The following is a 12,199-nucleotide window of genomic DNA, read 5'->3' as shown; positions in this document are numbered from 1 at the left end:
CCAGGGTTCAAAAGCTCAATCAGTTCTGGGCCTGGGTTGGGATGGATGTTACCTGATAGGAACAAGAGTAGAGTAATTCAAAAGCCTGCTGATCTTGTCGGGCGGGTAGTGTCGACTCCATGGTCGCGCCTGCGGGAGATGGACTGAAACTGCCGTATTTCTGCCCAACTGAGAAGCTCGTACTTGTGCAGGGTCTCAATAGAACAGTCAGGAAAGACCGATGAAGCCATGTGGGTTGATGTAAAGCCGCCGGTATCAGAAAGCAGCACAGTTACAGAATTTGGGAGAATAATCCGGGAAAATGCAAATAATCCATCACCAGATCCCAGAGCATCCACAGCCGGTGAGCTCAGCACATAAGCGAACAGCAGCCAAACCGGTAGTCTCATGTTGTTGATGCAGCCGGATCAGCTTGTTTCGTTGTTATAGAGTAGGCTATGTTGCTGTTTACTGTTTACCATCACCGAGTTGTTAGCACAGTTCTGAGACCTGAGATGAGAATTATTCCGAATCAGGTAGCCCATCAAACATATGAAAACACAGATACAGACACAAGTAAACTACGCAGACAAACAAGAAAACACCAGCGCCGCCTTGAAAGGTGAAATGTTGCTCTTCATCACTAATGGTGTAATATCATTGACCAGAGTGTGTAGTAAAGTGGTGAAGCATGGAACATTGGAATGAATGTACAAAAATGAAGGGCACTTAGAGCAGTTTCTGTTTTGTTTCCATGCTCAGTGTTTTGATAATGCTTTTGAGAGAATATTCCCATCTAAGTACAACCTATTGACTCTCGCTCTGTCTGTCTCTCTCTGTATTTCAGAGCAGTCTCCAGTGTACGCCCTGGAGTGGAAAGGCGTCTTTAGAACAGCAGGTAGCAGAGCTGAAGGTGAACACTGAGGTCCAATCAGCAGATTCTCCAACTAATCTGGAGGACAGCAGACTGAGCTCAGGTAAAACCATCAACTCTGCTTCTCCAAAACAGTGGAGAGCATGTGCAGTTTTTAAGGTGGACAATATATAAGCTTATTTTAACCATTGTTTTTTTAGTACTTCAATAAAATGTTGTGTATAACTTAGTCTGTTTTCTCTGTGTGCAAATACTAAACAAATCTCCTCCAGTGCCTTATCACTCATTATTATTTTTAATAATATTGACTTCATTTAAAAAAATGAGCTCAGTGCTGCATGAAGGGAGCAATAGTTATTGTGTGCTCTAGTTGCACCAAGACATGACTCACAGTCATTATCAAGAGCAATGATTCTTCCTCCCTGCTGTAGACACTGAGGTCATTAAGGATGCGGTTTAGTGTCTGGCAAACAAACTTCAAGCATACAAATCTAATTCACATCCTTGGTGGCTAAACACAAAGACACAAATCTGAGCACATTGGGATTTTAAATGACAAACAGTCCTGTTTGTTGCACCATGGAGGCATGATGCTGGTTATACATAACCATAATTAAGCAACACTTGTGTCTGGTAAGACCACAAATGGCTTGAAATGTATGTTCAAGTATACTGACAGAATATGAATTGTGCCTGTGTAGCAAGTAATTATGTGTGGATCATAACTAAAATGGGTTTGCCATTAAGCTCAGAGTCCTGTAAAAAGACTGTAGTTGCTGTGTATACAATTTGTAAATGATAAAAAACAGCCCAGAGCCTATATTTGTGATGGTTTAAAAGTAAACAAATAAAACTGAACCTTTTCCATGGATGCAATACATCTTAAGCATTATTTTTTATGTGTTTGAACAATTGTACATAAAGTAATATTATCAGCAATAATTCAAATGAGAGTATCATGACTCAATTATGTCAAAAGACATCATTCAGCAAGGTTACATATTACTGTAACATGAGCAAATGATTCACTAGCTAATTTCAAATGTTTGTTGTTATTGTTGGTTATGTGATTTTAAGGTTAACCTCTCTTTATCTTTTCCCTTTTTTAAAAAAAATATCAAATTTACTCTCAATAAACTTTATATGAGATTGTGTTTTGATGTATTTCAGATGGTATAACGGTAGCATGATTTTACTCTTGCAATGATTCCAGAAGGTATAGCCTTCTAACTATCGCACTAACCACAAATCCCTAGTATAAAGTAATCACAGCCAGTGCCTAAAATGCCAGTACTCAGTGGCTTAGGGGCATGTTGTGGTTAAGGTCAGGATTAGGGTTGTGCTGAATTGGGGTACTGGCACTGGTACGTTTTTTGTCCAATTCAGGCAGTGGTCACTGCTTTCATGTATTGAAAGATGTGGGTCTTTTAGTTGTGTATGACCTTTTTTGCTTGTTAATGAGCATCAATATTTGTCAGCATAAACACCTTTCTCATTAAGCAAAATATATGTGACAGTTGTTCATGTATCCACACCATACTGTATAATATACAATAAGAGGTGTCACATTCACAGTCTTTGCAATCTATCAGGAGGGTCAGCATTTGTTGGCTCAGACAAAATTATTTTATTGAGGTGGTAACAGCAAGAATGATTCTGATCACTTTCTTTGTCTTTGCTCTGTTTGCCAGGAGAGGTCCTTGTAGCCAAGCAAAATAGATTTCATGAATCAAATTACCATCCTGCTGTCCCTCGTTCCCTCTCAGCCCCTGGGGGGACAGAAGAGATAGAGACAGGAGAAACATGGCTGTCAGACCCAACAAGACGAGCCACGGTCACTGATGTTTTGGGGGAAATTAAGGATGTTGACCCCAGTCAGGAAGATTACCAACAGGCCCAGAAGGTAGAGACTTATATATTTGGATTGATCCAACGCAGAGCCCTACCCACACGGCCCTCAAAACCCCGCACCAGCCTGGCACATGATGCCCGAGCTGTCAGTGTGGTGAGGCAGAGTAGTTTATGCCACAAGGAGCAAGAGCAACATTCACCAAAGTCGGGGTCTATTCAAGAGGTCTCTAATACATCCCAGTGCCCAGAGGGAACTGCTCCAAAGGCTTGCCATAATCTTGATCAGGAACATTACCAAGGGACAGGGTTTACTGAAGATGCCCCACCCCCATACCACCACTATCTCCAGCAAAGTGTCCAGCCTCAACCAGGGCTTTATGACAGGCCCAGGCAGGCCTCCGTGATTAACAGCTCCCGCTCAACCTTGCTGGACTATCCATCTTTCAGAGTGCTGCAAACCCACCCAGACTCCAGCAATAGCGAGCCTGATTCACCCCAACATTTCCACAACTACCCTTCCCCTCCACCTCTGTCAAAGCCTCACCAACTGCCTTCACCTGGTGAGCAGCTGGTCAATGCAGAGTATATTCCAGCCCAACCCTGTCGAGCCTCCACCAGAGCTTATGCTCATCACCACTGCAACCCCCACAAGGGCTCTGCGATGCCCAAACCCAACCGAAGCACATATTCCCCAGAAAGAGGCCATCAAGAGCAGAACCCCTCAACATCTCAGATCCAACACTCAAGATCCAGAGTGGGCCCAAAGAAGTGCCGCTCTAATGAAGACAAAAGTGGTGCCAGCAGGAAGCCAGGAAAGAAAGCATGTAGGTCTCAGTCAGAGAACAGCCTGCAAAGGGTTCCAGAGCGGAAGTACAATACAGTGGAGAGAGATGGTGGAGGAAGTGGAAGCGGTGGAAGGGCAAGCCGCAGTAGTCAATCTAGGAGCAAGAAACAACAGCAAGGAAGTGGTAGCTATCGGCGCTGGCAATCCACCCTGGAGCTTAGCCAAGACGAGGGTGACCAGCAACCCATGCAAGCACCTATGCAAGGCTCCTCAGCTTTAAACCAAAGGGACCATTGTGGAAGGCGCACCCGCAAATCTCGCCCTACACATGCATCATATGCCTACCCACACCACCACCACTCACACCACCATCAGCACATGGAGTACCAGTTAGAAAGGGACCAAGTTCTACCGTGTCAACCTAGTGAGGACTACCCCCACCCAGGGCCGGGTGAGTCTGAGTCCAGCATGAGCGAAGCTGACTCTCCAGATTCCAGCTCATTGTCCAGTGACTCAGATGAGAGTGGTGGTCTGGTTTGGCCCCAACAACTACCCCCTCAACTTTCCCTCCCATCACCTCCTGCACCACCTGGAGCACCTCTGCAGCCCAAGGCTTTTGTCAAGATTAAGGCCTCACATGCCCTTAAAAAGAAGATCCTACGCTTCCGCACTGGTTCACTAAAAGTAATGACCACTGTATAAAGCGTAATACTTGCCAAACTGAAAGAGCACGAGCTGCAGAGCTTTGGACTATGTAGAATAATGGACCTCAAACTAAAGTGAATTTAAAAATCAATATGTGCATGAAAGTACTGTGATCTTGGCTGACTGAATTGATTGGATAGTTTTAGATCAGCCTTAACAAACAATAAAGGAAATAGCTATCACCATATCAGTCTTTGATATTAGCATTTGGCCACATTGGCCCCAAAATATCCCCACCCAGACACATGCACACAGTCACTGAAGTTTATAATTTTCCATGGAGACATTGTCTTTGAGGTCACAGAGAACTGTATGTCATGATTGTAATTTCCAGCCATGCACGGATTAATCCCCAATATACCCACCATTGTAAGTAGGGCTGGGTATCAATATAAATATTTCGATACTGGTACTGATTCCTGAATGCTAGAAGGACACATTACGGTACAATTACTCACTTCAAAGGAGGAAGCGATTCAAAGACCAGGGAAATGAAGATGGAATATCTGTACAGTATTTGAGTATATAAAAATATTAATAACTTTCAAAATGAACACTCATAACAAACGGTAATGGCAATAGGCCATTGTAGCCTCCGGGCTAAAGAGCAGCTCGCCGGGGTCCGACGACTTTAGGTGTATTTCTCTCTGTTTACCGTCAGTGTGAAAGCGACACCATGTTTGCCGCAGAGGATGCGCTGGAGCTCCAATCCCAGTGGACGATGTGGTGAACGGACTTAAACGTTGAGCAGATACAGGTTAGCTAGACTAGCTAACAAGCAGCACAAAGATGCCGTAGTTATCTGTGCAGATAAGTATTTTACAGTAAAAAACACAAATACAATGACCCCAACATAGTGTGTTATCTGCATGCCTCTACGATGTGAGGTTAGACATCCTGCTGTATTCCTATTGCCGCTCTCACACTGATGAGATTTACTCCTAAGGTATTAAAATTTTGTACAGAATGACATGGCATTTTTTAAATATTTGATAGTATCAAAGCAATTCATCAGTTACATAAAAGTATTGATGTTCAGTACCCAGCCCCAATTGTACTGTCTTTATACGAGAACATTTTAGTATTCTTATCTTAACTTTTCTTACTCTTTTGCGTGGCTTGTTTGTATGAGGTCAATCACTCAAATCATGTGCAGTTAAAATGCACCAAAATCTCACCAAATCTCAACAGTTTTAACTGCACATGATTTGTGCAGTTAAGGCAGTTTAATCATTTGCATAACCAACACTTTGTAATGCGCAGATATCTGTTCTTTAAAAAGTATGTTTTTAGTTGCCAGGTTATCCTACATTTACCCTTTGTCTCCAAGCTTTCCATACTAGCTTCTGTCCTATTTTAAGCAAATTCTTCATCAAACACACATATGCACATTGGAAACTTATTGTTGAAAATACAGTTATTTGCAATGCTGAGACAGGCCACGGTTCCCTTGTATTTGGACCGTGAAATCCTCTTTTGTTGCTCAAATGAAGCATACTTGTTATTATTAAATTAAGTCATACTGTCATCAAAGAGTAGGCCAACTAAAGACAAACAACCAAAAGTTTGTGATTCCTACACGTTTTTCTTTATAAACACTCAGCTATTAAATATATTGTGAGTGGAACTAAATTTGTCTGACAGATATGGTGACATGTGACCAAAGTCTATAGTAAGTAGTTATGAAGGATTATTAGTACAGTACAAAGTGCTTGTGAGACATTTTGTCTGAAATTTGTGGTTGAGAGAGTAAATCTCACTGTAGAGCCGACTTTTAGCCAAAAAGAAGTCTGTGAATCTTTGACATTTTAATGTAGCAGCAGACACAAACCAGCAAGATACTGCAGTAGCAATATTTAAACAGTATTTTTTTTAAAGTTTTGGCCAAATCAAATGTCTCACTCAAATAAAAATAAATGTTCTTGAAGGACCTTGTTTAAAATGTTAAGTAGCAACAGTTTCTACTTTTTTATGTTTTATAGTTAGCTACTTACAGACTAATAGAATTTTGCCAGCTCAAAGAATGTATTTAACGTTACCGTGTCACTTTGACTATTTGACAGTATTATCATTTAAAGTGCACTAGCCAACTCACTATTAGCTTCTTTTTGTATAAAATGTCTTTGACAAAATGCAGTGTATGATATTAAAGTGTTAAAAGTTCCAAAGCAATACTTGTCTTTTTTTATTATTATTATTCTACGAAAACATTTCCACATCAACCAGTAGTTCAATGCATCACACTCTGTGTTACCAAATGGCCAGCCCATGTAAATATCCCACACACTGTGACACATATGTAAATAGACCACACACTGTGACACAGGTAACACACACACACACACACACACACCTACACACACCTACACACACACACACGTGTTAGCAGCCCTGGTGTAAGTGATGGAAGTGTTGAATGACTGAAGTATGAGAGTAAGGGAGTGGGGGAGGTGACAGAGAGGAGGGGTTAAAGTGGAGAGTTAAGGGGTCAGAGGGAACATTGGTTTGTTTAAGATTTAATTTTCCTCTCTTAACTGTCACAAACAGTACAGAGGAAGTGAACTGTAGGGGAAGTTTGATACTCTGGATGTCCTGATCCATGAGACTCTTTTAGAGATTTACTGCTTTTGCATGGTTAAGGCAGATTTTCAAATACAATTACTGCTACTACTACTGCTGTAACTACAACTTTACTGTATTTACCACTGCTGCTACTACAAATAAAACTACCATTACGACTGCTACTGCTCTACATTTGGTAATGCCACCATTGCTACTACTTTAACAACCATTACTGCAGCTGCTAATACTACTACTACTTCTATTACTAATACAACTACAACACAGAACATAAAACATTGATGAAAAAACAATAAAAGCAAGCAAAAGTACACAGGATAAAAACAATAAAATCATCCAGACAAACAATAAAACTAACTAATACATGAATTTAGTTAAAAAAAATATTACATTAATTTAAAGCAATTGTCTTTACCTTGGGTTTAAAAGTAGTCAGCACTGTTTCAAGTCTTAGCTCTTCTGGCAGTTTGCTCCTCATTTGACCAGCACAGAAAGTAAACACAACTTCTCCACACTTAGTTTTAAGACTGGACACAGCCAGTAATCCATAACCAGCTGACCTCAGAGTTCTGCAAGGTTCATACTGGGTCTATCTATGGCTATTTTGGAATTTAACCATTCAAACACTTAAGGACAAGCACTAGAATGATAGCCAATGTAGTGATCTGATAACTGTAGTTACATGCTGAGCTTTTTTGGTCTTTGTCACAACCCTGGCAGCATCATTCTGGATCAGCTGCAGCTGTCTGATTGCTGTCTTTGACAGACCTTAGACCATTGCAGTAGTCCAGCCTGCTAAAGATAAATGAATGTACTAGTTTCTCCGTGACATGTGTCTGATCCTTGCAATATTTTTAAGGTGGTAGAATGCTGATTTTGTTATTGATTTAATGTGACTACTACAGTGTGTACTAACCTCTACTGACATTACCTCTACTATTGCACTAATACTAGCAAAACTAATACTAGTTGTAGCTATAGTACAACTGCTAGCTAATAAAACTATTAGTACTACTCATGCTATTAATACTTTTACTATGATGTACAATTACTGCCACTACTGCTACTGTTATAATTATAAAGCTACACCAGTCATTAGTGGGATACTACCAATAAACCACATGTACAGTATAAACTTTTTCTGTCTTAAAAAGTAATTGAACTCATATATTACATCACCATTGCTACTACACACACACACACACACACACAAATATATATATATATAGTATAAACACACATATACATGAACATACAGTCCTTACTCAGCACACACACTCATCTATCACACTTAAGCCCACTCTCATGTAGAAAGAAGTATACTGATGTGTGTGTGAGAGAGAAAGAGTACAGAGGGATTTCTATCGGCTGGGCTGTTTCATGACATTAGGATTCAGTTCCAGCTGCCTTAGTTCATTGAAGTGGAAAAGAGGGACAGGGTGAAAGGAAAGAAAAAGAGGAAAGAAGAGGAGGATTGGCTCATTTAAGCCACCAACACTCCAATGGTAAAGAACACAACCTCTCACTTCTGCAGCATTTGAAGCTCTTTATCATCTCGCAATCTATCTACATATTAACAACATTTTCCCAAACAACATGCTTTCACTCCCATATCCATCCCTTCCCTCCTTCATCCCTCCATCTGTTAGTGGTTAGAAGAAATGTGCTCCCTTCAGGGCCAGGAACCTGTAGTATTTCCTGCTTTGCCAGAGAGCAAGGGGGAGAGAGGCAAGAGAGGAGGAGGAGGAGGAGGAGGAGACGAAGGGGAGAACAGAGAGGCACTGAGCCTGAGGAGGAAACCCACACAGAGAAAAAGAAACAGAGAGACGGTGAGGGAGGGAGGGTGGGTTGAATGAAGGCCTCGTGCACATACATCTGGCTTTGATTAGCCAGACAGAGAGGGTGATGGTGAGAGAGGAGACAGAGGGGCTTTTATTTTTGGCACTTTTGGGGATACAGAGTGATTGACCTATTTTTTCTTCTCCAGCCTCTTTGATTTTCCCCTACTTATACCCAGTTCATTCACATTTCAAATATCTGGAACCAACTTTTTTTTCAACTGCTGTCTCTATAGACAAAGCAACAGGAAAGCAATTTGAGGCACAGTCCATTTTTTTTCTCCATCATTTTCTATTTTCTTTCTTCCTGCTAAAGTCACCTCTGTTCCATTCCATTCCATACGGCCTGTGCCAAACATCTCTTTACCGACCAGTGTTGTATATCAAACATTATCAGCCTCGAATCAGCACATTGTCATCACGCATTGTGTCGCTGTACTGCACCTTATTTTTAGCCCCTACAATCAATGATGATTGGAGTTTATTATTAAATGCTATTGAATTAAAAAATGGAGGAAAATCATTGATTCGTTTATAATTACATCATAGTATAATTACTATGGCAACAAGCTAGCCAACATTCATTTGTTACCTAGCAACAGAAGGTGACTAAACTGAACTGAAACTTGGTTCTAGAAATGATACAGCTGCCTTTAATCAATTGTTTCAGCACAATGAACATGAAACCTAATGAGTGCATGAAGAGCAGGAACCACAACAATATATGTCTTGAAGCTTATATATGAGATTTAGAACATGAATATAGCATTACACAACTATTCTCTATGTAAAGATATAGTAGAGTTATGGTGTCACACTCCCTCTGCCTGTGTTTCTATTGCAGACGGCTTACAAAGACGGTTTTTATTTTGTTTCAATGATGGGCAGTTGACAAAACTGTTATATTCTGATAAGAATAGTCTTAGCCAGGGCTGCTCCACCTATTTCTGGACACTGAGCTCATTTGCTGCTCCCTCTCAGACATTTTGGGAATTTGCTCTTAAGTTTCCATTCATTATAACTGAAAACATTTAAGGCACAAAGTTTAAAAAATATCTCATCTTGGTGCTTGTGCGCATGTATCCTCAAAGTCAAGATAATTTACCAGTATATTTGTTGTTGAAATACTTAGCCACATGGGTTTGTAGCAGCAGCAGCAGCAGCAGCAGCAGTTGAGTCTGATGTTTAGTCTAGGATTAATATAAAAACAGTCCTGAGGGGACGACAGAACGGTCAAAGTAGACAAGAGAGAAAGACAAACAAAAGAGACAAACTGAGTGTGGTTCAGTGTAAGCAATGTTTTTTCCAATCCCTGGAAAATGTCAACCAACTTCTGACAGCTTCTCCCCAGGGACCCCCTCCCCCCAGAGCTTTAAATTCAACTCTGAAAAATGTCAGACCGAGCTAGAGAAGTTAGTGTATATCTCACATACATTTCAGGCTGGAAGCTGGCCACACTATCTACAGTATTATTGCTTCATATAATCAGATGTCAGACATTAATAATAATTAATTAATATTAATATTAATATTTCTCATTTCATCACCACACAGCCTCTCTGTCAGGGGTTCTTTATGTGTAGGGAGTGTTTGTCATTTCTGCTGACTGTGGCGTTATCAGCATATCATTCTGAAGGGAAAAGAATGAAATGTCAAGCAAATTTGAAAACATGCTGACTGTCTTGGAACCCTAAACCTAGCCCTAAAATCTCTTAACATTTTTCTTAAAATTTCTTTTAAATGTAAATTTTCTTAAAGGTTTTGTGTAACATTTATGAGGATCTATTGTCAGAAATATAATATAATATTAAGGTTTTTATTAGTGTATAATTACCTTAAATAAAAAAAATTAAAACAATATATTGAATTGAAAATTGAATTGAATATAAAAGTTGTGTTTTCGTGCCTTTTGCATTTTGTTAAAATGGGTAAAGAAAATGTAAGTACACTTTTGAGCAAGGCAACCTAACCCAAAGAAACTGCTCATGGGGTGCTGCTAATGTGGCAGCCCACCCATCACACCACCATCTCTCTCCCTGTTTGGATGTCCACAAGTGTGGATTTCAGCCTGTGTGTGTGTAATAAAAAAAATAAAAAAGAGTGAAAAGAACAATTTCTCCAATAGGGGATTAATAAAGTATATATCTACATGCAGAACACAGGTATAGTGTTTATAACCTGCAACGAAAAAAATCTTTTACATCTTCTAAATTATTATTATTATTAAACTTATTGATTAATAGTGGGTTTGTAAAAAAAATCACAGAATCTCGTGGTCTGCTTTTATTGTCAGTCTATGACTATCTATGTCTAAGTGATTGTCAGTGCTGTTCCAGATCCCCCACTGTTCTTTCAAGAAGGTTCTATTCAGAATAAAGAAAAGTTTATGTTCACTATTCTTTTATTATGAATAAATACAAAATGTACACTTATATACACAAACAACAGATATATCGTCTACACATGCCTGTTTTGGATCATTATACTATTTTATATTATATTTTACGTAACATGCTATTTTCACCACGGGGCCTGTGTTACCAGTGGTATGTGTGGTTCTGCTGCCCTCTATAGGCCACGTGTTGGACTCACATGGTCCCGGGTGTAACTTGATAGGGTCTTTTACTTTAAGGGGTTAATGGCCCCTCTAGTTAACACTGTAGGGGAATTAGTGGCTACAGACTTGTTAAGTTGTCAGTCACTGCCAACAACCAGAGAGTGTATAAGAGGATAAAGGGTATTTCTGCTGTGTTGTTGCAGTGTTGCTCATATGAGGGCCATTAAACAACAGATTCAAGAGAGAGGGGTGTTCTCTTCAGTTACAAAGGGGCCCACCTTGGGCCCAGTCTGCCTGACTGGACATGCATTTTGTTGTTTAGTTTAATATTTTGAATAATATTAAATGTATGTGTCTTGATTGCAGCAAAAAATGAATAAAAAGACAGACTCTTTTTTTAAACTTTATTACAAAAATAGGCATTCAATACAAGGACTTCCAAAACATGTATACAAAACGTTTCATCATAAAATGTGCACTTATTGTATACTTAATATAATGACATTGATATTAAATTATACAACAAATATACAAGAAATACAAGAAAATACAAGAAAACAAGAAAAACACAAAAAACCTATGGTGTCTGTTAAACAATTTGAGTTTGAAATGTCTAAATAAAAGTTTTTGCCATGATTTGGCAAGTTTTCAATCATTGTCAAATAGGTTTTAAAATCAGTATGTATAAAAGTATACAAGTTTCTAATATTATTTTGATTAACATCTCAGCAAAATGATATAATAGTACTATTATAAATACTTTTATAGACAGTCACTCAGCTCTGTCTGTCTTCTAACAATAGAAGTGTAAAAAGTTCAGAGAGCAGAGAAAGAATATTCTCACTCAACAACTCACCTGTCCATGTCTGACAAGAGTCCTGCTGTTAGGTACACTAATCAGCCAAACAGGTAAAAATGTTAGCTAGCTCCGTGCAGGTGTCATTGTCATCATCTTCTTCATGTTCATCATCATCAGTCACTACTATTAGTGTAGTTGTTGCTACTATTGTTGCTGTGCACCTGTCTGTCTG

The 12,199-nt window shown here is 39.5% G+C and overlaps 1 protein-coding gene across 1 annotated transcript; it reads left to right on the top strand.

The window, feature by feature from the left end:
• Positions 1-826: 826 nt before the first annotated feature.
• On the top strand, positions 827-6,355 carry LOC118332078 (dapper homolog 1-like; the record flags this gene model as incomplete). The annotated part of the gene is given in 2 exon segments (XM_035667215.1): positions 827-956; positions 2,545-6,355. Coding segments are annotated over 2 exon segments (1,776 nt in total), but the record flags the coding sequence as incomplete, so codon positions are not given.
• Positions 6,356-12,199: the final 5,844 nt, after the last annotated feature.

Source organism: Morone saxatilis, unplaced genomic scaffold (genome assembly GCF_004916995.1).
Source record: "Morone saxatilis isolate NCDOM2014 unplaced genomic scaffold, NCSU_SB_2.0 Contig20, whole genome shotgun sequence".
In the NCBI taxonomy this organism is placed as follows: Eukaryota; Metazoa; Chordata; class Actinopteri; family Moronidae; genus Morone; species Morone saxatilis.
Note: the sequence above shows the minus strand (reverse complement) of the source record. Positions and strands in the feature narration are given on the sequence as shown.